At 54.2% G+C, this 26,433-nt stretch overlaps 8 protein-coding genes across 8 annotated transcripts; 3 read left to right on the plus strand and 5 right to left on the minus strand.

The window, feature by feature from the left end:
• Window positions 1–857: 857 nt before the first annotated feature.
• NCS54_00108900 (S-adenosylmethionine synthase) lies at window positions 858–2,937 on the minus strand (the record flags this gene model as incomplete). Its single annotated transcript, XM_053146723.1, has 5 exons — window positions 858–1,319; window positions 1,377–2,042; window positions 2,183–2,358; window positions 2,416–2,430; window positions 2,934–2,937. The coding sequence occupies 5 exons, from the start codon at window positions 2,935–2,937 to the stop codon at window positions 858–860; spliced, it is 1,323 nt and encodes a 440-aa protein (XP_053002698.1).
• Window positions 2,938–3,844: 907 nt separating this feature from the next.
• Window positions 3,845–4,904, plus strand: NCS54_00109000 (GPN-loop GTPase 3; the record flags this gene model as incomplete). The annotated part of the gene is made up of 2 exons (XM_053146724.1): window positions 3,845–3,892; window positions 4,053–4,904. 2 exons carry the CDS (start codon window positions 3,845–3,847, stop codon window positions 4,902–4,904), a joined length of 900 nt encoding a protein of 299 aa, XP_053002699.1.
• Window positions 4,905–5,295: 391 nt separating this feature from the next.
• NCS54_00109100 (Hypothetical protein) lies at window positions 5,296–6,003 on the minus strand (the record flags this gene model as incomplete). Its single annotated transcript, XM_053146725.1, has 1 exon — window positions 5,296–6,003. The coding sequence occupies exon 1, from the start codon at window positions 5,824–5,826 to the stop codon at window positions 5,296–5,298; it is 531 nt and encodes a 176-aa protein (XP_053002700.1). The 5' UTR covers window positions 5,827–6,003.
• A 1,272-nt stretch (window positions 6,004–7,275) lies between these two features.
• Window positions 7,276–10,048, minus strand: NCS54_00109200 (Hypothetical protein; the record flags this gene model as incomplete). Its single annotated transcript, XM_053146726.1, has 2 exons — window positions 7,276–9,255; window positions 9,305–10,048. The coding sequence occupies 2 exons, from the start codon at window positions 10,046–10,048 to the stop codon at window positions 7,276–7,278; spliced, it is 2,724 nt and encodes a 907-aa protein (XP_053002701.1).
• Window positions 10,049–12,556: 2,508 nt separating this feature from the next.
• NCS54_00109300 (Hypothetical protein) lies at window positions 12,557–13,696 on the minus strand (the record flags this gene model as incomplete). Its single annotated transcript, XM_053146727.1, has 3 exons — window positions 12,557–12,640; window positions 12,688–13,420; window positions 13,494–13,696. 3 exons carry the CDS (start codon window positions 13,694–13,696, stop codon window positions 12,557–12,559), a joined length of 1,020 nt encoding a protein of 339 aa, XP_053002702.1.
• A 2,372-nt stretch (window positions 13,697–16,068) lies between these two features.
• NCS54_00109400 (Nitrate/nitrite transporter) lies at window positions 16,069–17,729 on the plus strand (the record flags this gene model as incomplete). The annotated part of the gene is made up of 3 exons (XM_053146728.1): window positions 16,069–16,220; window positions 16,274–16,642; window positions 16,709–17,729. 3 exons carry the CDS (start codon window positions 16,069–16,071, stop codon window positions 17,727–17,729), a joined length of 1,542 nt encoding a protein of 513 aa, XP_053002703.1.
• Window positions 17,730–19,493: 1,764 nt separating this feature from the next.
• On the minus strand, window positions 19,494–20,389 carry NCS54_00109500 (GPI-anchored domain-containing protein; the record flags this gene model as incomplete). Its single annotated transcript, XM_053146729.1, has 2 exons — window positions 19,494–20,104; window positions 20,158–20,389. The coding sequence occupies 2 exons, from the start codon at window positions 20,387–20,389 to the stop codon at window positions 19,494–19,496; spliced, it is 843 nt and encodes a 280-aa protein (XP_053002704.1).
• Window positions 20,390–24,837: 4,448 nt separating this feature from the next.
• On the plus strand, window positions 24,838–26,388 carry NCS54_00109600 (Hypothetical protein; the record flags this gene model as incomplete). Its single annotated transcript, XM_053146730.1, has 2 exons — window positions 24,838–25,829; window positions 25,881–26,388. 2 exons carry the CDS (start codon window positions 24,838–24,840, stop codon window positions 26,386–26,388), a joined length of 1,500 nt encoding a protein of 499 aa, XP_053002705.1.
• Window positions 26,389–26,433: the final 45 nt, after the last annotated feature.

Raw genomic sequence — 26,433 nt, forward strand, 5'->3', positions numbered from 1 at the left:
GTGAGACGTCCCCGGGCGGGTTCCCGTGAGGTTCCCGTGTGTAAGATTGCCGGCGGCATCAACACAGCCGGGTATCAGTCAGACAGGTAGCAGCAAGGTTCGTCATGTCCGTTTGCGGCCATGAGCCTCATGACAATGATTATCGCTCCGTTGTCGGCCATCGTTGACATCACATGTTCGATTTGCTTCACAGGGAACTTCACAGGGAACTTCACAGGGATCAAGACTATCAAGAATGACCGTGAACTTGGTTTCTTTCATTTCATGGTTCTGGCTGCCGTCTACTACCGCAGCCGCAGGACGCATCTAACTGTCGTCCTATCTTCTCATGCCTAACCCAAGATCGAGAATGTCGATCCATCCACCGCCATATCTCAGCTCTCGCCCGCTTACTGCAAAAGCTCGGCTAGAGATCCAGGAAAGAAAAGATGTTGAAGTTCTTTTGTTTCCCCGTCAAGCGCCACGTTCATAAGTATGTGTCGTGTCTCTTTTTGTCATCCCCTTGTCGTCAGGGTATCGTCGTAATGCAAGTCTTTGACTTTTTGCTTCGCCTCACAAATGCAGGTTTGCCCTAAAATGTCTTTGTTGAAAGACGCCCACTCCATGCCTGGTATATCGCGAAAGAAATTTCCCGCAGCCGTGGAACCAAAATAATGGCTTTTTTGGAAAAACAGAACAAAACAGAAGCCGGAAACCGCCCGCCCTCCCTTCCGGTGGGAGATACAAAGGTTTCGTTGAGAACCGTACGCCGCCTTGAGTTGCCAAATCAAATGGACTGATTAAACATCTAGGATGAATATATGCAGAGAGCTGTTGAATACTCTCTTCCCTTCACGAAACTTCGCGAGGTTGATGGCTTAGAACTTGAGCTCCTTGGGCTGCTCCCAGCTGAAGCTCTGGTTGGTACCGAAGTGACCGTTCTTAGCCGTCTGGAGGTAGATGGGCTGGTCCAGGTTGAGCTCCCGGACGATGACACCAGGTCGGAGGTCGAAGTTGTCCCGGATGATCTGGACAAGCTCCTCAGAGGTCTTCTCGGAGGTGCCGTAGGAGTCAACGTAGATGGAGAGGGGCTCGGCGACACCAATGGCGTACGAGAGCTGGACAAGGGCACGTCGGCAGAGGCCGGCGTTGACCAGAGACTTGGCGATCCATCGGCCGACGTAGGCGGCAGATCGGTCGACCTTGGAGAAGTCCTTGCCGGAGAAGGCACCACCACCGTGGGCACCCCAGCCACCGTAGGTGTCGACAATGATCTTGCGGCCGGTCAGACCAGCATCACCCTGGGGACCACCAATAATGAAGAGGCCAGAGGGTTGAATCTGAAAAGACTTGTTAATATCAAATGGCTCACTGACTAAGAGTGATCAAGAACTCACGTGGTAGATGGTGTTGTCATCAAGGTACTTGGCGGGGATGACCTGCTTGATGATCTTCTCCTTGATCTCCTTTCGGAGAGCCTCGGTGGTGATGTCGGGAGAGTGCTGGGCAGAGACGACGACGGTGTGGACGCGCTGGGGAACGACAGCGCCGTTGTCATGGCGGTACTCGATGGTGACCTGGGTCTTGGTGTCGGGTCGGAGCCAGGGGAGGGAGCCGTCGCGGCGGGCAGCGGACATGGCAGCGTTGAGCTTGTGGGCGAAGAGGAGGGTCAGGGGGAAGAGCTCAGGGGTCTCGTCGGTGGCATAGCCGAACATGATACCCTGGTCACCGGCACCGAGCTTCTCAAGGGCCTCATCATAGTGAAGACCCTGAGCGATATCGGGGGACTGCTGCTCAATGGCGACGAGCAGGTTGCAGGTCTTGTAGTCGAAGCCCTTCTCGGAGTCATCGTAGCCGATGTCCTTGATGGCCTCACGGACGACCTTCTGGTAGTCGAGCTTGGCCTTGGTGGTGATCTCGCCAAAGACCATGATCATACCGGTCTTGGTGGCAGTCTCGCAAGCAACCTTGGAGAGGGGGTCCTCCCGCAGGCAGGCATCGAGAATGGCGTCCGAAACCTGATCAGCGATCTTGTCGGGGTGGCCCTCGCCGACGGACTCGGACTGGATGAATGTTAGCAGCGGGGTCGAGGAGGGGAACAATTGATGCATGAAGCCTCGGTTTAAGACCGTGGTGTGAATGCCGATGAAGGCCGGGCTCGGGGTCGCAATCTCGGGGATAGGCGAGACGAGGAGGGACCTACGGTGAAGAGGAAAGATCCCTCGTTGTAGTGCTTCCAGCTGGAAAGCTCGGCGTGGACGCCGTTGGTGCCGTTGGTAGCAGACATTATGTGAGATGAAAGGGAGGGGAGGATGAGAGGTGACGGAAAGCTGTGCCGCGCGGGGAAGTCCAACTGTGATGACCGGGAGAACGGAGTCACTGGAGACAGATTGTTAGATATACATCGACAATGAAGCAATTGGGACGAAGACGTACCACGGAGAGTAGACGCTGGAGAGCCGAGGGAGGGAGGATTGAAGAAGTGGAAGAGGATGTAGAAGGAAGAGAAGAAAAAAAGAATCGAGCGGGAGGTGAAGGAAAGAAAAGGCGGGAGGGAGGGGGATGTGCGAATACGTCGAGCAAGTGGGGGGTGGGAATTTGGATCGAGTCGGGCACTTTTGGACTCGGGCAGCTTATGTCACTTTGCACGGGAATCAAGGGGCAGTGAGACCTTGACGTCTTGCGAATGAGTCGAATCAATTGACGAGCTACTATGTACATATCTGGCCCCTACCTATGCAGAGCAATGCCTAATGCTATATGCGAGGGGCTGGTTCAATGGATTGGCTTGGCTTGGCTTTCTTGTTGGAGCAGGGGACGAAGAGGCGGGGGATGTCGAAGAAAAAAAAAAGTTGTTGACCGGCCGTCGGTCGCGGCAGTTTGTTGATCTACAGGGCCAGATATTAAGAGAGTACATGCGTCCACTATGGGGAGCTAGCGTGGAGACCATGTACACATGCTATCGGCAGCGGTAGCCGTCATGGAGGGGTAGGCAGAGCAAACTTGGAGGGGGAGGTTCTTGATTGTCTCGGACGCCGAAATTTGCAGCAGAATTGCGCCATCGACTTGCCGCCCGCCGTTCCTTGAACCCAGCCCAACGAGAGGGCACGGAACGCCTTCTATCCCCGCTAAAGTACGCTGGGTTCCTGGGACTGATAGAACCTCAATGACTGGCTGCCCCCGGGGGCACATGGGCTGCCGTGCCGAACCAGTCGGCCTCGATTCCTCCTCCATGACCACCCTGGCCAGTACCCTGACCGCCTTCCATACACGTGCGCCGACGTCCGAAGAGCGCAATCGGGCGGAGAAGCACGAGGGAGGGAGGTTAATCGGGATGAGCCATGGACATGGACATGGACGGGGACGTGGAGCCATCATGATGGCCGTTTAGCCTGGGCATGATGGGGCGGGGCAGACACTGAGAAAGTCAGCGAGGGACCGGAGAGTAAAAAAAAAAATTGCCCGCCATAATGCCCGGGACAGGGTGCGAAAAAAAAATCTATCCCAGCTCTTTTTTTTCACACAACCCCACCTTGCCCGACGACGTCAAAGTTTGACCACCTTCACTCCCGCGTCGTCACCGTCAACTGGCATTACTGTATTCTCAAAGGCTGTGTAGCACTCGCTGACGCCCAACCGAGCCGGGAACTGCCTGTAGCCACTACCTAGACCTTGCGCCTCTGCACGTCCTTAACAGAGAGTCCCCGGTCTCGCTTTCATCCAAGGACTGGACCCTTATCAGGCGGGGCAGCTTAGATAGCTCGGGGTACCCAACGGGGAAGCTAGAGGTGATCGCAGAAGCTCCCCTGTCGACTTGACGAAAACACCAACCCCCCATCATCAACAATCCCCGGCTTCATTCAATATGAGCAAGTTCGGTGCCATGGTCATGGGCCCCGCGGGCGCGGGCAAGGTACGTTGGGCGCGAAACGAAACCCTTCTTCTCCCTGTTGTCATCATCATCATCAGCCTTGACTCACTCAAGTCTTGCATCATCATGCCCGATATGCACTCTTCAATTGCGTGCTTGCCATTCCCCCAACGTCCCCTGGCTAACCGGCTGTCGCCTGCAGTCCACCTTTTGCGCCGCCCTCATCACTCATCTCCAGCTCAACCGCCGGTCCGCCTTTTACGTCAACCTCGACCCTGCTGCCGAGACGTTTGAGCATCAGCCCGACCTTGACATCAAGGAGCTCATCTCCCTCAAGGATGCCATGGAGGAGGTCGGCCTGGGGCCCAATGGCGGCCTCATTTACTGCTTCGAGTTCCTCATGGAGAATCTCGACTGGCTGACCGAGGCTCTCGACTCTCTAACTGAGGAATATCTAATCATCTTCGATATGCCAGGCCAGATCGAGCTCTACACACATGTCCCCATCTTACCTGCATTGGTCAAGTTTCTGTCACAGCCTGGCGCCCTCGACATCCGCATGGCCGCCGTCTACCTCCTCGAGGCCACCTTTGTGGTTGACCGCGCCAAGTTCTTCTCCGGTACGCTCAGCGCCATGAGTGCCATGCTGATGCTTGAGGTGCCTCACATCAACCTTCTATCCAAGATGGACCTCGTCAAGGGTCAGGTCAAGAAGAAGGATCTGAAGCGCTTCCTCACTCCCGACGTGGCCCTCCTTGACGACGACCCCATCGAGCGTACGCGTCGCATCACAGAGGGACCCGAGGGCGAGGACGATACCTCTAGGCCGCCAGATGAGAAGGATCAAGTCATGAAGGGCGCCAGCTTCCGGCGTCTAAACCGTGCCGTAGCCGGTTTGATCGAGAGCTTCAGCATGATCAACTATCTCAAGCTGGACGTGACCAATGAGGACAGTGTAGCAGCTATCCTGAGCTTTATTGACGACTGCATCCAGTTCCACGAGGCCCAGGATCCCAAGGAACCGAACGACGAAGAGTTTGAGGATCAGGATTAACGGTCAGATAGTGACTACGAGGAAAAGATGGCACATTCAGGGACATGGGATATCAAAGTTTGCATGGGATCTTGATAGTATTGCATAGCGCTGGCGTTATTTGCGTCGTTTAGTACGAGACCGACCTGAATAAAGGCATGGTTGTCCATGGTCTCAACTCTCGCCGAGACAATCCAGCTTTCCGTCTCTTTCTGCCAAAGTATAGGTAATTATGTAGGTAGTCTCCTTCGTTTGCATATCTTCGTGCGTCGTTGCGAGTTTTCCTATCGTGCGTCCTTCTCAGGGTATCCAAATAGTTGTTGCTGTTCTCGGCAGGACGGAATCATCGCTGGTGGTTTGGTTTGGTTGTTGCTGTGGCCCGGTCATAAAAAAATCATTCCTTGTCGCATCATCATCTCGACCTCGCTCCCGATTTCGTTCCGCCCGAACCCGCCATGCCCTGCTGGGCCTCGTACTTGTTGTACTCCTCCAGCCAGACGTCCTTGATAACCGCCAGGTATCCCGCCACCTTTCCTCCCGCGATGGCCATGTCCTTGGCGCTCTCAAAGACGCCGCGCTCCCACACCCAGGCGGCTATGGCGAAGAGGATTGCCCAGGTCGCGATGCGCATGGCCAGCCGCGTCCACCACATGAGCAGGCGCCGGATCCAGTTGAGGATGATGAGAAAGGTGGCGAGGACGAGAAGGGAGGCGATGACGCCGACGAGGCCCTGGTTCTCGGCCATGGCCGTCATGAGGCGGTCGAAGAGTGGTTCGATGATGGGAGCCGCCGTATCGAGGAGGTTCTGCGCCTGGACGAGGACGTGGCGCAGGAGGATCTGGATGGGCGCTCGCGGATGGAGGACGTGTTTGTTGATCGAGTCGACAAGATCCGGCGGCAGGAGCGCCGAGAGGAGACTCGTTGCCAGCGTCGGCGATTCCATGTCTGCGACGACGACACCGTTTCGCGATGTCTTCTTTCTGGGGTCTTTTGTGCAGCCGAAGTAGACCAGCGCCGTTGTAGATGGGCGGGACAAAGCTAGTATCGCTGGGGTTTTGGAGAAGGTTTGGTAGGATTTGATGCGTGGCTTTTTATTAGCGGTGTAGCGGTGCAGGGTAACTTCCGCGTTCTTGGCCAGGTGAATGGTGAAAGGCAGCGCACCATCACGTCAACGGGATCGGAGAAAATAATGGTGACATTGAATGCTATTGTACATGGGCAGTTCTTTCCATATAAATGACTTGCTTGTGTGAATGCGAATACCCGATCGTGGTGGACGGAATATGCATTCACTCTTTACGTGTTGACATGTGATAAACCGACACCAGTTAACACAGAATTCATCAACCAACCTACTGTTAATAGTTACTAGTAAAGGCAAGCGTGGCCAGGGTTGCTTGGATAGTAGGTATAACCGCACATTCAATTTGATATAAGGCACGAACATCTAGTTAAGTATACTATGAAGATTATATACTCCCTGGTATACCTTGGGACATGGGCATTCTACGAGACAAAAAGAACCAAGATGTCCAAATCAAACAAATAAAAAAAGATGCCAAAATCAGCAAAAAAAGAATTTGTAGGAGATGAGGGACAAGGGATTTGAACCCTTAACCTTCAGGAAATTCCAGTGTACTGGAATCTGACTAATGAGGGAATTAGAATTTTGATTTTTGAATTGATGTTTTGTAATGACTTACCGCGCTACCGTTGCGCCAGCCCCCCGTTGGTGAACGTATCGGTCCTTAATGGCATAGAAGACCTATCCTGGGAGCCGCGCATTTCTCTCCGCTCGCGAAGACATGGTTGATACTTGACGATACATCGACTGCAAGACAACATCTCTATCATCACGAAACCGTCTCGATTTTAATTGTAATGTAGTCGGCAGCCTGCTAAATGCGTCGCATGAACAATTACTCTTGTTTAAGCGGCCAACTGATGAATTGTGCCTCGTGCAACCTGTGTGTTTTCGCAAGGCCACAAACGTTGCTGGGGTTTTGCATCCTCTTTGTCTCAACCCAAGTCTGTCATCTTACCACTGGAACAACCGGTGTAGATGGCAGCCCATCAATGATATCCTGATTGACACGTCAAACAGTGGAAATTCGCCCCTCTCCTGGGTAATTGTCACTCACCCACAAGGAGAATCCACACAAACAGCAACGCAGCACAACTGTATGCAACAACTCAAGTAAAGATGATTCGCTAGACTGAAGGGTATCGAACGCGAACCTGATCTAATCCAAGACAGCTCTCAACTCCGTTTGCTCCGAACTGGAGCACCATATGTAGGTTGTCTGCCATGCAAAGCGCCGACCCAGACCTACATCAAAGCCACCCCCCCATCTAACCTTGCCCATCCCAAGTTTGAGGCCGTATCCCAACATTAACATTCCTCTAGCCCTTCCAGTATGCGCCGTGCTGCATCAATCCTCCTCCGGTACATTCGAGCCTCTGAGCTGGCCCTTGATGCTTCCGTCAATCCCAGGACGCATTTGCCGAGGCTGGCCACGAGCCTTTCTACCAGGATCCCATCTTCCTTTGCCAGCCCTTGCACTGCAGAAGACCTCCCGCTGCTCTGCCCACTGCCCGTGCCCCCCAAATTGGTTGCTCCGTTCATAAGTGTCTCCGAGATTTGCTTCAGTTCTGGATCCGGAGACCCGCCAGGGGTACTGTCCGTAGGTGTCAAAACCCCGGTAGTAGCCTTGGACTTGTTGACAAGAGGGAAGCTTCTGTTGGTCCCTGTCGACTCGAAAGATGAAACAGACGGTCGATGATTAGACGAAGCGACTACACTATTAGTCGGCCGGTGAACCACCGTGTTGCGTCGGCCATGAGGTTGATGGAAGTCAACAGAATTATTCCTGGAGCTGTGGGTGCTATTGTGCGGAAACTGGAAGCCCCCGAACGTGGTACGCTTGGAAGTAGGAGGTCCATCCGAGTCTTCAGGCGTTTCCAGAATAGTCTCAGTCGTATCGTCAATTGTCGAGGTACGGCTTGCGCGTCCCTCGGTTGCCGTCGCAAAGGTATCGAATGAAGATATCGTGTCGATGCTTGTTCTTCGGTCAAGGTCAGGCAAAGGACCTCGTGTGGTCTCCACTGAGTCTTCTGAGCTCACGCTGCCCCAGCTCCCTCGTCGTCCTAGTCGCTGCTGGCTGATTGTCCCCATTGCTGAGTGAAGAAAGAAGTGCTCATAGTCGAATGCATCCTCGCGATCCTCGTGCGAGACAGGGTGCTGCAAGGTATCGTGGTATAGGGACTCGCCGCTCTCGCTCCCATAGTCCACGAACTCACCCTCTTCGCCCTCTTGTTCGCCTTGAGGATAATTTTGTAGATCAACCTCCACATCCTCCTCCACATTGTCTGGCACGTTATCCGGCGCGTTGTCTGGCACATTATCCTGCGGACTGTATTGCAGATCAGGTTGTACTTCCTCATCCCCTTCTGCTCGTACTCCCTCCAGGTCGCCTCCCCAGTTCTCGCCCTTGTTATCGAGCTCATCGGCGCTATTCGACTTTGGCTCGTCCTCAACGACAGGTTCAGGAGCTGGTAGAGGTGGTTTTCTCTCTTCGACTTGCGCTGCCTCAGGATTGGCTTCGGGAGTGTCCTCATATTTGATACTTGGCGCTTCTTCCACCTCCTGATCAGGCGTGTCCTTGGCATCCGCGTCGTTGTTAGTCGGATCAGTGTTCCAAGGAGCCTGCCAGGGCACTGTCTCAGGTCCAGCACCCTTAACCCTCCGAGGCTCAAGGAATCCTTGGTCCCACCTCGCGTGAGTAAATGGGCTGGGTGTCCGGAGGCTCTGTAGACTGCGGCGTTTTAGACTATCGGCTCGTGCTTGTTCTTTCAGACTCGAGATTTTGCCTCTCAGATCCTTCATCTGATCTTTCAAGTCGCGAACTTGCGCAACTGACGCTGATCGGGTTATATCCTTGTCAACAAATGAGCCGAACGTTGGACTTTGCATGTTGAAACTTTGAACGCTGTCTCGATGCCTGTTGCCATTGAAACCATCTTCATCCTCGCTCAGGGCTTCCAGGGTCGTATCCAGAGCATAAAGCGGAGTTTTGTGTGTTGAATTGCCATATCCCCCCAGCGCATCAGCGCTTCTGGACGAAGTCAAAGGTTGGCGGTAGCCTCCTGCAGCTCCCAAGGCACTAGCAGATCGCTGAGGGTATCCAGAGCCACCAAAGTCGTCTTGTAAACTGATGTCACTTTGCATCCTCGAGTGACCCATTCCTAAAGGATCGGTAGAGTCTTGGAGGGATGTCGCAGGTCGGACGATCGGGGGAGATGGTGTTGAGCCGTCAGACATGGGGGAGTAGTAAAGCGAGCTTCTCGCTCTCGATAGGTTTCCTTCCATCGTCTATAATATCGTTAGCACAGCCTCCTAATATCTAAGGCGCAGACCTTACTGTTAATCTTTGCTTCGCGTTGGCTAGGATCTGCTCTGCTCTATCACTAAGAGAGCTGGTGGAATACCGCTCCTCGCCGACAGCCTGTGTACGGGGAACACGAGCGGCCCTGGGCTCCTGCGCAGGGGTTCCCTCGACATATGAGGAAGCCATGCTCTCCTCATCGTCGCCCTGGAAATTAATATCGTCAACACTGACGGAATCGTCAAAGTCGGCAAAGGGGGCGCCATGGCCTTGAGATGTGATTGTGGAGTTGGATTCGAGCGATGACCTTCTCTCGCGCGACAAGATTTGCGACCTCGTCTTGATGCGCGACACGCCCATTGTGGACGAAGGCGGCATAGTCATAGTAGGGTCATCGTCGGACAGGTGTGATGAAGGGCGGCGCTGTCCCCTTCCAACAACACTCTCAACCTCGGTCACCTCGCCGATATCCGACAGCATAGTTCCATTTCCGTAGATGATGGGTGTTGAGGGGGCCATGTTCATGGGTCCGGCGACAAAGGGGTTTTGCGACGGAGGGAGGTGATAGCGCATGTCGTTTGTTCGGCCATTGTTCCACATCAAAATGGGAGACTGGGAGCGATCATCGAGGGACTCATCGCAATCGTAATCGGGCAAGATCATATCGGGGTTCGTCAGAGTAGGCGATCCAGGCACCGGCCCGTAATTCAGGGACGAGCCAGAGCCGGATTTTCCATGGCGGACATCGCGACCGTGAGCATGCATGGCCTGCGCTGCCATTGTAGTTCGGCGTTGTAGCTCGAGTAAGGGGCTGACCAGGTAACTTGCTTGTTGAATGTTTTGATCGGGGAGAGTTTTATCTGTTGGCGCGTCGATCAAGCCGTCCGGGGGATTCAGGACACGGTGCCAAGTCAGAACTGGACAGCCGGCCTCGAGTCGGCGACGCACGCAGGTTGACTTGCAGAAGGCTTTGTTCTCTTTTTGCTGTCGGCAGCTGGGCGCTTCCGTGATTCGATAGTATTGGAGGTGTTGTCTTTGGTGACGTCCGGTTAGTCGACAGATGGCACCGTGGCGCAAAAGCTAGAAGCGGCGGCGGGTGGAAGTCAGGATGTCGATCTGACAAAGAAAAGAAGCACGAGGTGATAGGGAGCGAGCGACAGGTGAGTAGAGACGAAAGAAAGAAGCAGCGCGGAGCAAGAGACTGGATCGAAGAAGGCGTTCTAGTAGCGAAAGACGCAGTCAGCGAGAGGCCAATTTGGCATGTCTAAGAAGAGGCTTGAAAAGCCAAGGGGAGGAAGATGGATGTCGAAGTAGCAAAAAACTGGAGATGTGATGGTGATGTACGGTACGCCCGTGAGGGTAGGTAGGTACGTACCAATTGGCAACTCCCGGCATGGAGCTTTCAGCTCGGACGGGCAAGCGATTATGCAGCTTCAATCCAATGGATGGATCCCTTCTTCCCCCGCGCGCGCGCGCGTGTGTCTGCGTCCAAGACAAGACCTGAGGACCTCTCAGATGGATGGCTTGCTTTCACAAGAGGCAGGCGAGAGAAGCGCTGGCTTTAGCCGAGACTCGAGAAAAAGCTTCGATGGCGCTGGTCAGGGGTGGTGCAACGGGAACGGGAACTGATGAGGGAAAGCCGGCCGTGGAATGGATGGAATGAAGCCTCAGATTGCGGCGGCGTCAAGCCCCCCCTCCAGGGACTAACGGATGGAACGTTGGGGAACTTCTAATTAGGGGACCTTCAGCGTGGAATTGAAATGGATCGCAGGCCCGGTCCCGTAGTCCATATGAAACGGGAAACACGGGAGCCCGCTTTGTTTCGCTGCTTCTTTCGAGACCTGACGGATGGATGGGCACCTGGCTCTTGTTAGCGCGTCCCTTTGGCCTTGATTGGCGGCTTTTGCTCTGTGGGATTGAAACAGAAGTAATATTAATGAGGTCGCAGTGAAAAATCAAGCACGAATTTTCGCGTCGGAAGACTTATGAGGACTCGCGATGGGTGCTACTCTGAGATCTGCTCCGTGCGACACACATTGCATTGCTCTCATCACAAGAAAAAGGGATGGCCGCCCTAGATGTGAACCGAGTCCGATAATAGAACCATGATCCGTCGTCGCCAAAGAGGTAGGTACAGTAGCCGCTGGCCCTTTTTCCAATTGGGTATGCTCCGGTACCATGGATGGCTGGTAGCACATGGAGATGTTGCACCAGTTAATTTCCATTCCATCATGGACAAGGATCATGGACCAAGCACCAAGGACGCAAGGACGCGTGGGAGAAAGGGGTTCCCCATCGTTCCCAATGGCTCACCGCTCTCCTGGGACGACACTGGACGAAAATGGACCACCGAGGTTCGAGGCATGTGTCTATCTACCCTTTTTTGATGGTTGTTGATAGTTCTCATGGACTTGAGATGGCTGTGGTTGAGATGTACCATTCAGGAGCCAACTCGGGCTCTTAGCGTCACGACAGGCCCAGTGCGACAAGGTGAATATTTCGCTCCCGATACCAAGTGATGAGATGCGCAGGGCGAAATGTGCCAACGTGGCACGCTCTCACCTTTTCAATCTCATCACCATTGTCCAATCCCCCGTATTCCAGATGCAGCCTCAACTGCAACTCTGCGGGGCCAATGACTGCCGGACTGGGTCATGATGATGGGCGGCGAATATTGGAGGAGTCCAGATGAGACAACTTGTTATGTTTGACGAACCGCTGAGAGTCAATGAGGGTTGGCTTGGCTTTTCAAAGCCGCAACTGTCATTTATCAGTTTGAAATGTAATACAAACACAGGCTATTGTCGGGATAAGCTATCTCGATAACGTTTTGAGCATGGGACCCAACAGCGATCATGAGATCTCATAGATGAACTGTCATGGCGAATTGCTCATGAGTCGAGTAATTAAAACCCAATGGCGATTTTGCCATGTCTCACTGGTATTTTCAGAATTTCTTCATGGCTAATCGCAAGATTCCCACCATGGGCTCGGTTGTCTCACTGGCTGGACATGATACTGAGGCAGGGCTTCATCACAGCGGCCGCATCTCAACCCATTGATTGTGTTGAACAAAGTCTCATGTCGTACCATTCTCCCAACTTTTCTGATTTATCCCATATCTAATGTGACTCCTGAATCAATAAAAGCATTTTCCTTTGTTTTTGTTATCTCAAAGTTTCAAGTCCCAAAACATTCTACTTTTCCATGGTCTAACCCAAAGCAATCGCAGGTATCATCTCTCAAAGCTCCCTCCAATCATGAATGTCAAGCATCCAGGGACGATATCTAGTCGTCAGCAAAGGCCTCAGCCCGGGCCTCGATGTTCTTCTTGTCCGACTCATCCTTGGACGGTCGGTTGGCAATGAGGCGCTAGCCGGTCAGCATCAAGATGGTTATGGGGGATTACAATGTCTTACCACCAAGTTTCTCAACAGAATAGCAATAGTGACCTTGCCGACAGAGGGCACATAGATCGAGGCCTTCTCCTTGATGGCAGGGCCGTCAAAGTTCCTGTACGAGGAGAAGTTGATGCAAACAGCACCATCACGGATGAGCTCGGTAGGGACCTTGAAAGACTCGACGGGGACACCGCCGATAACGACGTCGCTCAGAGGAAGGCAGTCCTTCAATCCCCAGCCCTCCTTGTCCTCGACCTGGTGGCGGGCCTTCTTGATACCCTGTCCTCGGGTGAAGAGTTGGACGCCAGTGACATCCACAGAGTAAACGGTAGCACCGTCGTTGGCGAGAAGAGCGGCAAGAGGACGGCCGTTGACCTCTGATCGGTTAATGACGGTGATGGTCTTTCCGAAAAGTCGGTTGCCCGAGGCCAGGATGGGGTTGTAGATCTGCAGGTACTCGAGGATCTTGACAACGGCAAGAGGAGTGCAGGGCAGAATAGACTTCTTGCGGTTCTCGGGGGCATCCAGGAAGCGAATGTTGTGGTACATGTTGTGAATGTGCTTGTGTCGAAGACCCTCAACGTCCTTGCCGAGCTCGACAGTCTCCTGGACGTACTTGTCGTGGGTAGGGTTCTGGGGGAAGATGGGGTAGTAGACGATCATGCCGTCGACGCTCTCGTCATCGTTGGCCTTCATGATCTCCTCCTCGAGGAGCTCCTTGTCAACCGTTCGGAGGTCGAACTTGAAGCCGCTATGCTATACATCAGCGCCAAGCCCAGGGGCATCACCCGACAGACAGGCGACAGTCCACAGGAAAGTCTCACTTCTCTTCACACGTCTTCTTAGACCACTCGGCGTACTTGACGGCGGCGGGATCACCATTGGCGAGGAACGCAGCAAGCGTAGGCTCGCCGGGGTTGGAACCTTGAACCTTGGCCAGCGTCTCCTTGACCTCGGTGAGGAGTCCCTTGGCGATGGTGTCGGCGGTGATGACCTTGCAGGTCTTGGGAACTTCAGGAGCAGCCATTGCGACTAAGTGAGACTCAGAAATGGTATTATATCTAGAGATAAGTGTCAGTCTGAATCTTGAGGACAGGACGCCTCTCACTCACGATGCGTCACACTGAGGAACCCCACTGTTCTCGTTGAGAGCTGGTTGTTACGCTTCTGACGAGGAGCCTACGTCAGTGCGACGCACGTGATGAGGGGAAAGAGACCAAGAGATCAGCAAAGAGCCTCATACCTTGGGGACACGGCTTGGATCAGTTACTCCAAAGATGGAAAATTGAAGAAGAGAGAAACAATAATTCTCGGACCCCACCAAGAGAGAGAGTCCGATCATGGAGGGGCATTTCGAGGAATTATCGCAGAAAAAATTCAGACCCCTCCTTCCCTCCACTCAGAGCCCGAGTTGCCCCTCTTACCGTCTCCGGTTTAGCGCCGAGAGGCATCGCCGCCAGTGATGCTTTAGGTACTTCAAGTTTCCATGATAATTTCAACCATGCATCATGTCTTTGCTTCTTGAGCGAGAATCTCGGCCGAGGAAGACTGGAAAGACATTGAACTCGCTGAGCTATATAAGACGAGCAACACGGATTCGCCGCGAGTCAAGCGAAATTTTGGACTGTTCGAGCCTCATTCCTCTGAAGATTACGAGGCCTAAGCGATGCGTCAAGCGTCCTGCGACAAACATAGGGCCAGGCTCATCCTCATCGACGCTCCATTGCTTCCAGAACCGACAAGAATTCCCAAGGGGTCAGAAAGGGAATTTGGGTTTTTGGCGCTCAACCGTGAACCAGTTTCAAGTTTGAACGTGGCAGCCTATCGCAGCATTTTGCCGAGTCGTCGCATGCTGTTGGTGGATATTTGGGTTTGGCTAAGTCGCCAGACAAAAGTCTTGTCAGGTCTTTGAGCATTCCACGCAGCCAGGGAAACCGAATTGACTGGATTGAAGAAGCGAGTGCTTCTCTCGATGGCTTGCTCACTGGGAGGTTCAGCCTTTTTCTCTCACAGTTCCAAGACGCGCTAGGCACGTGGTTTGGTGCAACAGGGACCTCTGCGCCCGTCCAGGGGCAGCGATTGCTGGCCAACGAACTCTCCTTAACCATTGAGCTTTCCGCCAAAGGCCAGATTCAACGATCCGATTACCGGGGATCGATGATAACTCTCCCGCCTGTCCGGGATCCCACCCTGTTTGACACGACGACACCACCTTTCAACGGCCGCAACGAGATAGGACTATTGGCTAGCGCCTTGTCGCCCTTTATCGCCTCCTACCTATATATGGCCCCTACCCCGCCACAGTTTGCTCCGCGGAGATTCACAAACCATCCTCTTAACACCACTACGACCTTATCTCTCAACTGTTGGACACTAGCCATACATCGGCCGGACACCGTCGCAGCGCCCCCAGGATCGCGCCAGCCTTGTTCTTATCATCGTCTTTCGTCGCCCGTTACCCGTTACGTCAGGACCCTGAGCCAATGGTAGCATGATTATTTGTCTCTGGACGATCTGCTTATCATAGATGGGGAGCTTGAGCCGCACCTAGTGGTGTCGGTCAGGCCAGTACCGTCGGCATATGGCCATCTCATAGCCTGCTTGTGGTGCAGGCCTTATCTTTGCCATGCCCACGCTGGAACGAATCCTTGGAATTGCACCTCTTGAGACGCGGGACCTGGAAGTTGCATAATCATAATCTGCAGGGAAGCTTCATTATGTGGGTTGACCCTATTCTGAGGAGTGATCCCCTATCGTTACTGGACCAGGGTTTCAAAAGACAGCTCGCTCGCCGTATAAGGGGAACCAGATAGTCTGTTGAAAAACTAGACTACACGAGCTTCAGAACCCGATAGGCGTTACTCCGAATCAGCTGTACACGGACTCTAGGTGGCCGTTGCCGAGGCTAGTCCCTTGTCCGGCTCAGGGGACAGTTGTTGTAGCCCCGGAGGCTCTGTCACTCCCACCAAGACGGCCCGCTCTAACCCCCGTCGTCACTCCCGTCGTTATCGGATCAGCACGGAACCGTGGGCAGGAATCTGGTTCAAGCATCTCCGGGCTCCGGAGCATCACGTCTGTTCTCACCTGTGCCCTCGGTGAGACTTCACAAACACAGATAGAGGCGCATTATCGACTTGAAACTTGCAGGACATTCATAGGAGATCCGGAGATGCAATTTTCTAGATTGCCCTACATTTTGGTTCTTGAAGAGGACCGAATTGTTCTTGTATATATGTGCTGGGCATCATCCTTCTTAAACAGGATCAACAGGCTCGACACCAGCAACCAACAACACAGTCGCCACAGACTCTCGACCCTCCTTTTACTATTCGATCGCTTCCACGAGAATCGACGACATATCTTGAGGTCTCTTTGAGTTCAACGACCAGCCCGTTCATCATGGGTTTTCAAATCACCCATATGTGGAAGGCCCCTGAGGTCAACCCCATCAGCCGGAAAGCTCGAAGTGTGCCAGTACTCAACCCCGTCGACATCTATGGCCGTGTTTTCTTCTTCTCCTGGATGGGTTTCATGCTCGCTTTCTGGGCATGGTGAGTTATTTGAACGGGACTTGCTTGACTGTGATGTATTGACAAGACTCTAGGTACACGTTCCCTCCCCTATTGACTGTCACTATCAAGAAGGACCTCCACCTTACGCCTGCCCAAGTCGCCAACTCCAACATCGTCTCGCTATCGGCTACTTTCTTCCTTCGATTCATTACGGGACCGCTATGTGATCAGTTTGGACCACGACGAGTTTTTGCTTACCTGATCCTTCTTGGTTGCTTCCCTATCGGCCTTGCACCCCTTGTCAAGAACGCAACCGGCCTCTACATCTCTCGATTCTTTATCGGTATTCTGGGCGCAACCTTTGTGCCTTGCCAAGTTTGGTGCACCGGTTTCTTTGACAAGAACGTTGTCGGCACCGCGAATGCCTTGGCTGGTGGATGGGGAAATGCTGGCGGTGGAATGTAAGCCAACCCTATACCTTCACAAGACAACGATGGCAGAACATGAAATACTAACTGGGAATCTAGCACCTATTTCATCATGCCTGCTGTCTTCGACTCTTTGGTTGCTCACCAAGGCCTGACCCCCTCCAAGGCCTGGAGAGTGACGTTCATTGTTCCTCTGATCTGCTTGATTGTCTGCGGTGTGGGCATGCTCCTGCTCTGCCCCGACAGCCCCATGGGAGACTGGGACGACCAGGCCCAGCAGGTCCGCAAGAACATGGAAGCACATGGTGTTTCTTCTTCTGGTGATGTTACACCAGTGGGTACACCGGATCGCTCAGGATCGGATGAGGAGAACAGCCCTGGCTGCGAAAAGAGCGTCAAGGTTGGTGACCACGAGCATTCGATTACACGCAACGAGGCCATGGAGATTGCGCAGGGTGAGATTGTGGTCAAGCCCAGCCTCAAGGAGGCGCTCCCTGTTCTCTACTCTCCCCAGACCTTGTTTCACGTTGCTACCTACGCTTGCTCCTTTGGCGGCGAGCTTGCCATCAACGCTGTGCTGAGCGCGTACCTGAAGAAGAACTTCCCGCACCTGGACCAGACCAAGGCGAGCAACTACGCTGCCATCTTTGGATTCCTCAACTTTGTCAACCGACCCCTCGGTGGTGTGATTGCCGATATTCTGTACAACAAGTTTGGACGTAACCTTTGGCTCAAGAAGGGATGGATCACGGTTTGTGGTCTGTTGACTGGCGCTCTGCTCATCCTCATCGGCCGAGTGAACCCGGCCGAGTCCAACGGTGGCACTGTGGGCACCTTTGTCGGCCTCATCGTGCTCATGTCGGTCTTTCACGAGGCGGGCAACGGTGCCAACTTTGCGCTTGTGCCGCACGTCCACCCCTTTGCCAACGGTATCCTGTCCGGACTCACGGGCGGCGGCGGTAACCTCGGCGGCGTCATCTTTGCCATCATCTTCCGCTTCATGAACCAGGGCAAGGACTTTGCGATGGGCTTCTGGGTCATTGGCATCATTCACATTGCGCTCAACCTTGCGGTGTGCTGGATCCCTCCCCTGCCCAAGGGACAGGTGGGCGGTCACTGATGTGGAGTTGTGGGTATAGACACAGTACCTGTTAGGGTCTCTAGGGTGTTTAATGGATGAGGCGCCACGAGATGCGCCAAGATAGAAAAATGGGCAGATAGAGCTGGAGTATGGGTTATGGTTATGGCTAGGATATCCCGTCGCATCCGACGACGATGTTTGTGTTTTACTGTCGAAAGCTATTCAACATGGAACTTTCCATCTCGCTGCGCACCCCTTGTCATTTCAATATAATTACTCCCTCGATCCTAGGGACACACGTGCAGAAGCAACTACCGACCGACGATCTCACCCGACTTGCTTTCCTTGACAGCTCGTCATTCATTGATGTGACAGCCGCCGATCGCGTCTTGCTGTCAGTCGCCGAGACAATGACGTGCAGAATGAGACAAGATGAGGTGCCCCTGCCGATCAGGCACGCGCCCAAGGGAGGGCGTGCAGAAAGCGCGGCGAATTTCTAGGTTTTTTTTTTTTTTTGTTTGTCCCTTTTCATTTCAAGGGCAGAAGAACGCTGTGAAACCCGACGACGAATCTGAGACCTCTTGCGTACGCAATCGTATGTGTCTTTTGTTCTCGACATTTCACCCAGGATTAGACAATTTGACCACCACCCTTGGGAGCTTGCTCAACCACCCATGACATCAAGTCAAGGGCATAGGGAGCCCGGTTTTCTTTAGTGCTTGCCCGGTGAACAAGGGATAAACGCTCCAAAGCAAAAAAGTGGTGACAGGTGAAGATCCTTGCCGATTCTTGGTGTGAAACTCGTACAACGTAGAGTCCTCATCAAAATATCCAAACTCTAACCAACAAACTGAGGTATATTATATACTAGGCACAACTATATCCCTTGCTAATTTCACAACCAGGCAGGCTATCCTGGCATAAAGTTTGACGCTTATTCAATTCTTCCATCTCTCGGTACGAGGTGCTGCGACTCTGGATCATCCTTCAGTTGGCGGGAAATCCTGGGAAACGGGAGCATTCCAGTGCGCGGCAGGGTGGCCGCAAGCCTATGCGCACACACTGCGGCGCCACTCCCGGGCACGATGAAACGGGCATCGCAAATGCTGGGGCATTCCATTCCAGCGTGGGGTCTCATCTTGAGTCGTGGCGCTGGGCGTTGGCGTTGCTAGATTGCGGCTTCGGAAAGGATTCTTTGACAGATGAGCGGTACGCTTGCGTGACAAGGGAATGCTGGGTAGAGGCTGGATGAGAGCAGGATGTTGGACTGGTTATTGTCAGCCTGACAATAGATGAGATTAGATGTCAGCTAGAGGTTGCTTCAGATAGATCAAGTGTTACGGAACCGCAAGGACAATGTGCTTATGGCCTACTGTTTCGAGGAAATCCTTCAAGACAACTCACTAAGTCATGCAACAAGCAACAGCCTGTAGATAATGGACGTATCAAGTTCAAGAACATCAGTGACATTTCATTATGACATTACCACTAAGTAAACACACAAAGCTGGGTCATATGTCTATTAGACGTAGCAGCAAGGAAACACGCGGCAGCTACATCAGAAAGGGCTTGATCAAGACAAATAACCCAAGTGGGTTTTAAAAAGTTTTTTCCTCAAATACATTAACAATCCAGAATACCTTCCAAGCTCGGGAATTACCAAATCAACGTATGTGCGCAAAAAAGGCCGGATACCCAGACTGCTCCATACCAGAAGTAACAAGAAACCCTCTAAATGCAGTCATGCCGTCATGACACCACGTAGAAACCAAAATATGATACTGGTACGCGGTTTTGCTTCGCTTACAGAGCGAAAGCGGCCATGACGAGACCGGCGACAACGGCGACGGGAGCGCCGAAGCGGGCAGCACCGGAGACGGGAACGGGGGTGGGGGTGCCAGCAGCAGGGGGAGCAGCAGGCTGGGAGGGGTAGACGGGAGGAACGGGGTTGCTCTGAGCAGGGGGGTTGGAAGGGTGGGTGTAGACGGGAGGAGCAGCAGGGCCAGTGGCAGTGGCAGTACCGTTGCAGGGGACAGAGGCGGTCTTGACAACAGGGACGAAGGTGGTAGCAGGCTCGGTGGTGTTGCAAGGGACGGTCAGGGTCTTCTCGACGGCGACAACGGTGGTGTGGGGAGCGTTGTAGACCTGGGAGACGGAGACAGTCTTGGAGCCGTAGTGGGCGGTGAGGGTGGCGGTGCCATCATCGCCGTAGACGGGGGCCTCGTAGGTGGGCTCGGCGGCCTTGGTGGGCTTCTCGGAAGCGGGCTTGTCGGAGCCAGCAATCTTGAAGGGGTTGGAGTACTGGAAGACCTCGGGGTTGCTCTCCAGCTTGATGACGAGACCGTAGACGTTCTTGTCACCGAGGGAAGCATCAACAGCCCAGTTGTAAGCCTCAGCGTCGTTGGAGACACCAGCTGGTTGGTTGTTAGTTATTTGCTTTCTAATTGGTGCGCGCGTTGCTACTCACTGGCAATGTCCTTGATGGGGACCTGGGTGTTCTGGGAGTCACCACCGATCAGGGAGATGGTGACGAGCTGGCCAGCGTACTTGGCGGGAGCGTCCCAGGTGATCTGGAAGCTCTGGCCGGCGGCAACGGACTGCCAAGCCTCGGGCTTGAAGATGGGGTCGAAGTCGGCGGTCTGGGCGAAAGCCTTGGCAGCGAAAGCCAGGAAGGCGGCGGCAGAGATGGTGAACTGCATTTTGGCGGTTTTGTTGATTTAGAAATTACTGTATATAAAAACAGGGAAAGACTGGGGTTGGAAGGGAGTTGGAGGGAGCACAAGGCAACCGAGAGTGTTGGTAAAAAGAATGTGGTAGGCTAAAAGCCGAAAAGAGTGACTGGTTGGTATGTGCTGGATGGTTGAGAGGGAGAGAGAAGAGAAGGAAAATTGAGAATGAAGCCGGGGGTTTTTAGAGATAAATGCCGGAGGAGGCTCGAGGGGGGTGAGCGGTCGTGAGGGCGTGGGGCCTGAGGCACGAGGCACGAGGCGTGCGGTACGTACCCCCGAGACAATTTCCAGGTTGGGCGAACCCTCGACAGACCATTGACGCCAAGGATGACGCTAAAGCAGGTACCAGGACGCCGCAGATGCTGCCCTGTCCTGCCCCTGGTCTTGTTCCCTGTGCCTGTGCCTGGCTGTGTGTGTGTGTGCCTGCGTCGGCGCTTGCAGCTCCTGCGACCTTCTCACCAGGGCTTGGTACGTACCCGACCGCTTCTCTTCCTCCTCCACACACAGCCTGCGGGACGGTTGGTCGGTGAAGGCGCGTGTTCAACGGCTAACGAAGCTAGCCCAGGGGGCAGCAAAAGTCGGCGCAGGGCATTGAATCTCGCATCCAGGGCAGGCAGCAGCTAATTGGCAGCAGTGTTAGTGCATGTCCTCATCCCCCTGAGCGCTGCTCCCTATGCCCTTGCGCCAGTCAGAGTCACCAACCGGCAAGTCGCTTTCGCTCTCACTACTCGCGCCAACGAACCTCGTCGACAGCCGTCCATCCAATCTGCCGGGCAATTCGGGCCAGACCGATCACAGTTAGGTTCCCCCCTCGTCGGCCAGGGGCAGCACACGCAGAGTTTTGGAGGAGCAGGAACCTGGGCACCTCAGTCTCGCAGCGGGCCCAGACTGAGATCGGGCCACGAGCCCGAGTGCTCTCAGGCTCTATTATGGGACCCCCCCTGCAAGCCCTTCTTCGAACACCGTCTAGCAGCAGAGGGCAATTTAACTTGAGTGGGCGAGGGTCTGGCGATTGGCCGCACGCGGGGGGCGCAGAGTCGGCGACCCCCGCTTGGCATCCCATCCCATCCAGTCTCCGTCAAACTGATTGCTCCGAATCCATGCCCCATGGATGGCGCGCCTGTCCAGACCTTCTTCTCTAAGGATTCAGGCTCTTTCGGGGGAGAAGGAAGGCCGTTTACCCGCTGGAGACGCTATCGAGATGCTGCCGTCTAGACCTTGAGTCTGGGCCTCGGCCTCGCAGCGCAGTGTTTAATGTTGCATGGTTGAATATGCTTATGCTATATGCCGCTCGTAAAATGCGAGCCCGGGGCAAAGAAACAAAAGTCGCAGATTGATTGAACCGAAGGGAAGGGAAGAGAGTCGTCCTTTCATTGACGGACGCTTCCATGGAAGATCCCGACAGGTCATGAAACGCTCGAGCCAAAAGTCCAGGGCGATGCAACTCCCCAGGCCAATCGCCTGCCAGCAGCTTACATGCAAACCCGGCTCGACCTCTTCCCTGCTCACTTGCCGTATGTGGGAGTCGCCGAGAGAATCAGCGGGCAGCAAGGCAAGCTCCCAAAGTCTGTTGCTTCGTACAACGTTGTATAGATTCGTGTTGTACTACGTCAACTCGATTGACAGCACAACGCACCGGGTGCCCGCCCTCCTGGAGCAAACAAAAAGGCCCCGTCACACACACGGCGGCTGCAGACAAACTTGACAGCCAGGCCGAGGCCTTCACCTTCTTTCTCCAGAAACGCCTCTAATAGGGCCTCGCCCAGCCGCTGTGGCTCGTAGGGCTGCTTACTGCCCTTCTTAGCACCGACCCCAGCCGGCTGGGCAGCCGGCCGCCCAGAGTCGCCGCTTCGCTTGGACTTGGACGGGGTGCCATTTCGAATAGGCGAGGCGGCGCCGTGACGGCTACAAGGCCGGTCTTTGGCAGCGGGGGGGCAATCTTGGAATAGTAAAGGGGTAATGCCCAAGAGGAGCAAAACGCAAATCGGAAAGTTTGGAGTGCGATCATGGGGTACTATGGCACCATCTGGACACTGCGACTCTGCAGAGTTGTATGGGGTTGGCTGCTCAGCCTGACTTGACAAGAGGGTGTATTCAAGGTCAGAGGGCACACGACCAACATTCTTGTTGGCTTAGAATGTTTGAACTTCTGACCGACAGGCCCATAAACACTCTATCTGAAATCGCTGACAAGCTGCACCGCCTTGCAGAATATAACCGACATTCGAGTTTCACACTGTCAAGACGCGGCCAACAGGCAATTCGCATGGAACACAGTAGCAAGCATCCATATCGAAGTCAGTAATCCCCTCATGGCCAGTGCTCCTTCGCCCCCCAAGCAGGGCATGGATCAGATGGAGCACCTCATCTGCGGCGCTCTCATCCCCTGACGAGGACCCTAGATCCTTCCGCTTACCTGTGGCAAGCCGACAAAGACGCCTTCAGCCTTTCCTTTCTTTACCGCCCTTCCTCCACCAATGACACCGGCAGCATCGTCCGCATCTAATCTGCGAAATCTGCTGCTGCAATTAGGACATCTCTGACGCGACCTGCCTTGCCTTGCTTGCCCTGCCTGGTTGAATGCGGCACAATGACGCGCCCCCATGTGTTCGTCGATCAGGGCAAAAGCCACCCGAGCCAGTGGGCGGCCATTATTCGCCAGCACTGTCTCGGTCGCTTTACAAGGAAGGGCGAATAGGATGGCCAAGACCCTGTATGCTGTCATCTCGGGGCATGAAAGTGCAATTCCTCAAACCTGTCCTGTGATGCTTCTCCGCAAGCAGGATGGGAGGTTAATTCAGGAAATTCGCCAATTAAACGTTGACGCCCGAGCCGGTCGCTATACAACGGTCTTCTCTGCCACAAACGGCTCGTCCCCTAAACAGCCACAGCTGAGCCGTAGCGCTGGGTAGGTGTAAACTACACCAGCCCGGCGGCGTCTGGAACGCGCCTATTGTGACTTGCTAGTCGCAAGTAGGCTTCAGCTCCGGGTACGCCACTGTAATGCTTGATGGCGATAGTTGGAACTGCCCAGTAGTCTGGAAGCCTCCTGAGTGGCCCGTCCTCGAAACATCCCGAGCGAATGGTGAGGGATTTTGGCCAAGAGCTGTCAGACGGCGATGAAGTCGATTTGCGCCATCTAGCCAAGGCCCGTTCTCGGTATGTGGTAAAGGCCGGAATGGACCAGACGAACGGTCGGAACGTCGACCAGGATCTCTCCTTCAGTCGGAGACAGAGCACGACTCAAGCCCAGTTCCGAAGAGTGTCTCACCTCGACCTCGTCCACGGGCCGACCATGAAAAAGGATGAGTGAGAGCAGACAAGGGATGTCTTGACTGACAAGAGACGCCTTGAGTCAAAACAGGGAGAATGGGTTTGATTCTAAGAAAAGAACACACAAGCACAAGAAGCAGAAACAAAAAGCAAAACATGGTACGGTCTCGACGACTTGGCCATTGGTTTCAACCAGCAGAGAAGAAAAAGGGCAACCATTACCCGCATGCAGAAACAGCCCACAACTGAGAAACACAGCACAACAAGGGAACGCCACTGTCTGTCCTCCTTCTTTCCTCAGAGCCACATGGCGCGCGGCACGCGATCAATAGCCTGGATTGTATTGACTGTGCAACTCGGGGGGCATTCGGTATCCCCCTATTGACCATTGGCTTCCAGAGCTGCATTTTTTTCACGGGGTAAACTTCCCAGTCGCGCCGCTGCTGCAAAAATAGATAGTTTAATTGCCTAACCGTCCCCTATCACAGACAGACCTGATCTGAGGCCCGGCAGCTGTGAAAGGGGGGGCGGCTGACCGGGAGAAGAACCAGTAGACGACGCACGGAATGCCGCAAACCGAGCGCCATGGCTGAACTACCGACCGCCCGCATGGTGCGAGCTGCCCATCTGAGAGACAGGGCGGCAATTGTGGTAATTAAGGAAGCTTCTTTCTCCGATGGAAGCACAGTCATACCGGGCTAGGAGGAGCTGAAAGCAATCAATCTTTTTGTCCAACTCCATATAGGAGTCGCGAAAAAACTAGGATTGTAGGTCGGTCGTTTGATGACTCGTCGTCCCTCAGCTGTTCTGGCCGCAGCCAATGGTTTCGCTGGTCAACTCCCGTGTCACAGCGGAGATGAGTAGCCTGGCGCCAGGCTTGAAGAACGAATCGCTGCATGAAAATTGCAAGGCCAATGAATTTGGCCGTTCCGCTTCCCCAACCTCTGGTAGTCTCCGGATCTTCAGGAGTGGCTTGCGAGGGCGCTGACCAATCACGTTCTTCTCTTGGACAACACAGCTTCAGCTCCTCAGCCTCGTGCCCCACATTGGTTCTTTGACTCCAGCTGTCAGCCTCGTCCTGACGACCTCCCACCCTCTGGGGCCTGGAACTACCTAAATTCAACGTGGCTGAGCTGCCATTCGCGATGGCTTCCGACGACGAGCGTTCTGGCGATTCGCCCCGCGGCAAGCGTCGCAAGACGCATGGCGATTCATCTCCCCCTTACGCGCCTCGACGCGACGGCGAGGATGACGATGCGAGCCGTTCGCCTTCTGCCCACCAGGGGATACGAAAGCTCTCGATACGTGAGCATCGCCGAAATAGTAGGACTATGAGTCCGAGCCCCGGCGATGACGGCGCCAATCGAAAATACTATGATGAGCAGAGCCGTCGTACCTCGCGCTCAAGATCACGGTCAAGATCGCGTTCCAGGTCGACCACCCGCTCCGACTCCCGCATGCGCTCGCGCCTTTCCTCGCCTTCAGTCTCCCGATCACGATCACCCCGCTCCTCACGCTCACGCTCTCGATCCCAATCATCATCCACACGCTCCCGAACAGACTCGCTCTCACCTCGAGCTCCGCAACCGACTCCTCCCCCCGAACCCTTCAAGCCCAACTACCGCGCCCGCCTTGTCCTCCACGGCCACACCAAGCCCATCTCCCAGGTCCGAATATCTCCCAACGGGCGCTTCATCGCCTCTGCATCTGCAGATGCCACCGTCAAGATCTGGGATGCGGCGACGGGCGCGCATATGGATACACTGTTTGGCCACATGGCCGGTGTGAGCTGTCTCGCATGGACACCTGATAGCAACACTATTGCGAGCGGCTCAGACGACAAGGCCATTCGCCTTTGGGATCGTGTTACAGGTCGGCCGAAGACTACTGCCCGAAAGACGGAAGCTGGCCAGGAGATGGCGCCTCTGAAGGGTCACCATAATTACATCCACTGTTTGGCTTTCTCGCCAAAGGGCAACATTCTTGCCAGCGGATCCTACGATGAGGCTGTTTTTCTATGGGACGTGAGGGCGGGTAGACTCATGCGTAGTTTGCCTGCGCATAGTGATCCTGTCAGTGGGATTGACTTTTGTTGCGACGGAACGCTGGTCGTGAGTTGCTCAACAGACGGTTTGATGTAAGAATCACATTCACTGCGGATGAGTGTTGCTTGCTAATATGTGTATAGTCGTGTCTGGGATACATCAACAGGCCAATGTCTCCGTACCCTCGTCCACGAAGACAACCCAGCCGTGACCAACGTCTGTTTCTCTCCCAATGGCCGCTTTGTCCTGGCCTTTAACCTAGACAACTGCATTCGCCTATGGGATTATGTCGCCGGTAGCGTCAAGAAGACGTACCAAGGCCACCTTAATGAAAAGTTTGCCGTTGGTGGCTGTTTTGGTGTCTTGGACGGCGCCCCTTTCATCGCCTCTGCCAGTGAGGACGGGAGCATCGTGCTCTGGGACGTCGTGTCCAAGAATGTTTTGCAGAGGGTTGAGGGCCACGCGGGCGTGTGCTTTTGGGTGGATGTTCATGAAGAGACAATGGTCAGCGGGGGCCAGGATAACACAGTCAGGGTGTATCGACACATCAGAGATGCTCCTGTGACCAATGGGACAACAGTCAAAGAGGACCAAAGCTCAAGGGACGAGCTGTCGATGAAGCAAGAAGATGTCGACATGGCAGATGCTTAGACCATCACACCCCGTATGGATAGCGAAGGCGTTTAATGAATCTAT

The sequence above is a fragment of the Fusarium falciforme genome, chromosome 1, assembly GCF_026873545.1.
Source record: "Fusarium falciforme chromosome 1, complete sequence".
NCBI classification, from domain to species: domain Eukaryota; kingdom Fungi; phylum Ascomycota; class Sordariomycetes; order Hypocreales; family Nectriaceae; genus Fusarium; species Fusarium falciforme.